The sequence below is a fragment of the Acanthisitta chloris genome, unplaced genomic scaffold, assembly GCF_000695815.1.
Source record: "Acanthisitta chloris isolate BGI_N310 unplaced genomic scaffold, ASM69581v1 scaffold7288, whole genome shotgun sequence".
NCBI classification, from domain to species: Eukaryota; Metazoa; Chordata; class Aves; order Passeriformes; family Acanthisittidae; genus Acanthisitta; species Acanthisitta chloris.
The window spans coordinates 19,478-20,172 of NW_008686411.1; the positions used below are offsets into that span (position 1 = coordinate 19,478).

At 41.2% G+C, this 695-nt stretch overlaps 1 protein-coding gene across 1 annotated transcript in view; it reads left to right on the forward strand.

Moving 5' to 3' along the window:
- CD109 (CD109 molecule) overlaps positions 1-695 on the forward strand; it is a gene marked incomplete at its 5' end in the record, with an annotated part of 72,499 nt that overhangs the window by 19,426 nt on the left and 52,378 nt on the right. The window contains 1 exon segment of the mRNA XM_009080107.1: positions 1-71. This exon segment is cut by the window's left edge and continues 34 nt beyond it. Within this exon segment, the coding sequence (XP_009078355.1) occupies positions 1-71 (71 nt within the window).

Consider the following 695-nt stretch of genomic DNA (forward strand, 5'->3'; position numbering starts at 1 on the left):
TAGTCTCCAAAAAGTTTCAGTTGTCGATGAACCCTCCACTAGGAGACTGGTCTATAGAGGTGGAAGTGAATGTGAGTATTAACATTGCCAAATCACAGAGAGATTTATTTCTTCTGGTATATGTGAATAAAATTGTGTTTACTTTGCTGAAACCAGTTATAAACATGGACCATGAGAAGAGGAAATCCTTCCCTCATGGCAAATATTATGCAAGATGCTATCCAAAGATATCATGCAAACCTCACAAAGATTTTCAGTAATATATAGTTTTGTAAGGAAGGGTACAAAAAATCCCAAACATATTTTATCCTAAAGTCTGTGTTTTGGCTCTAAAATAGAAATGTTAATGAAAAATGGAGGGGTTTTAATATGAATTCTTCTCCTCTACTCTGCTCTCGTGTGACCCCACCTTGAATCCTGCAACACAGTTCTGGTGTCTTCAACATAAGAAGGACGTGGAACTGTTAGAGCAAGTCCAGAGGAGGCCACAAAGTAGATAGGAGGAGTGGAGCACCTCCCCTATGAAGACAGGCTGAGGAAGTTGGGGCTGTTCAGCCTGAAGATGAGAAGACTGTGTGGAGACCTCAGAGCAACTTTTCAATATCTGGAGGGCCTACAAGGAGCTGTAGAGGGACTCTATGTTAGGACCTGCAGTGACAGGACAAGGGGTAATGGGTTCAAATTTAAGTAGGGAA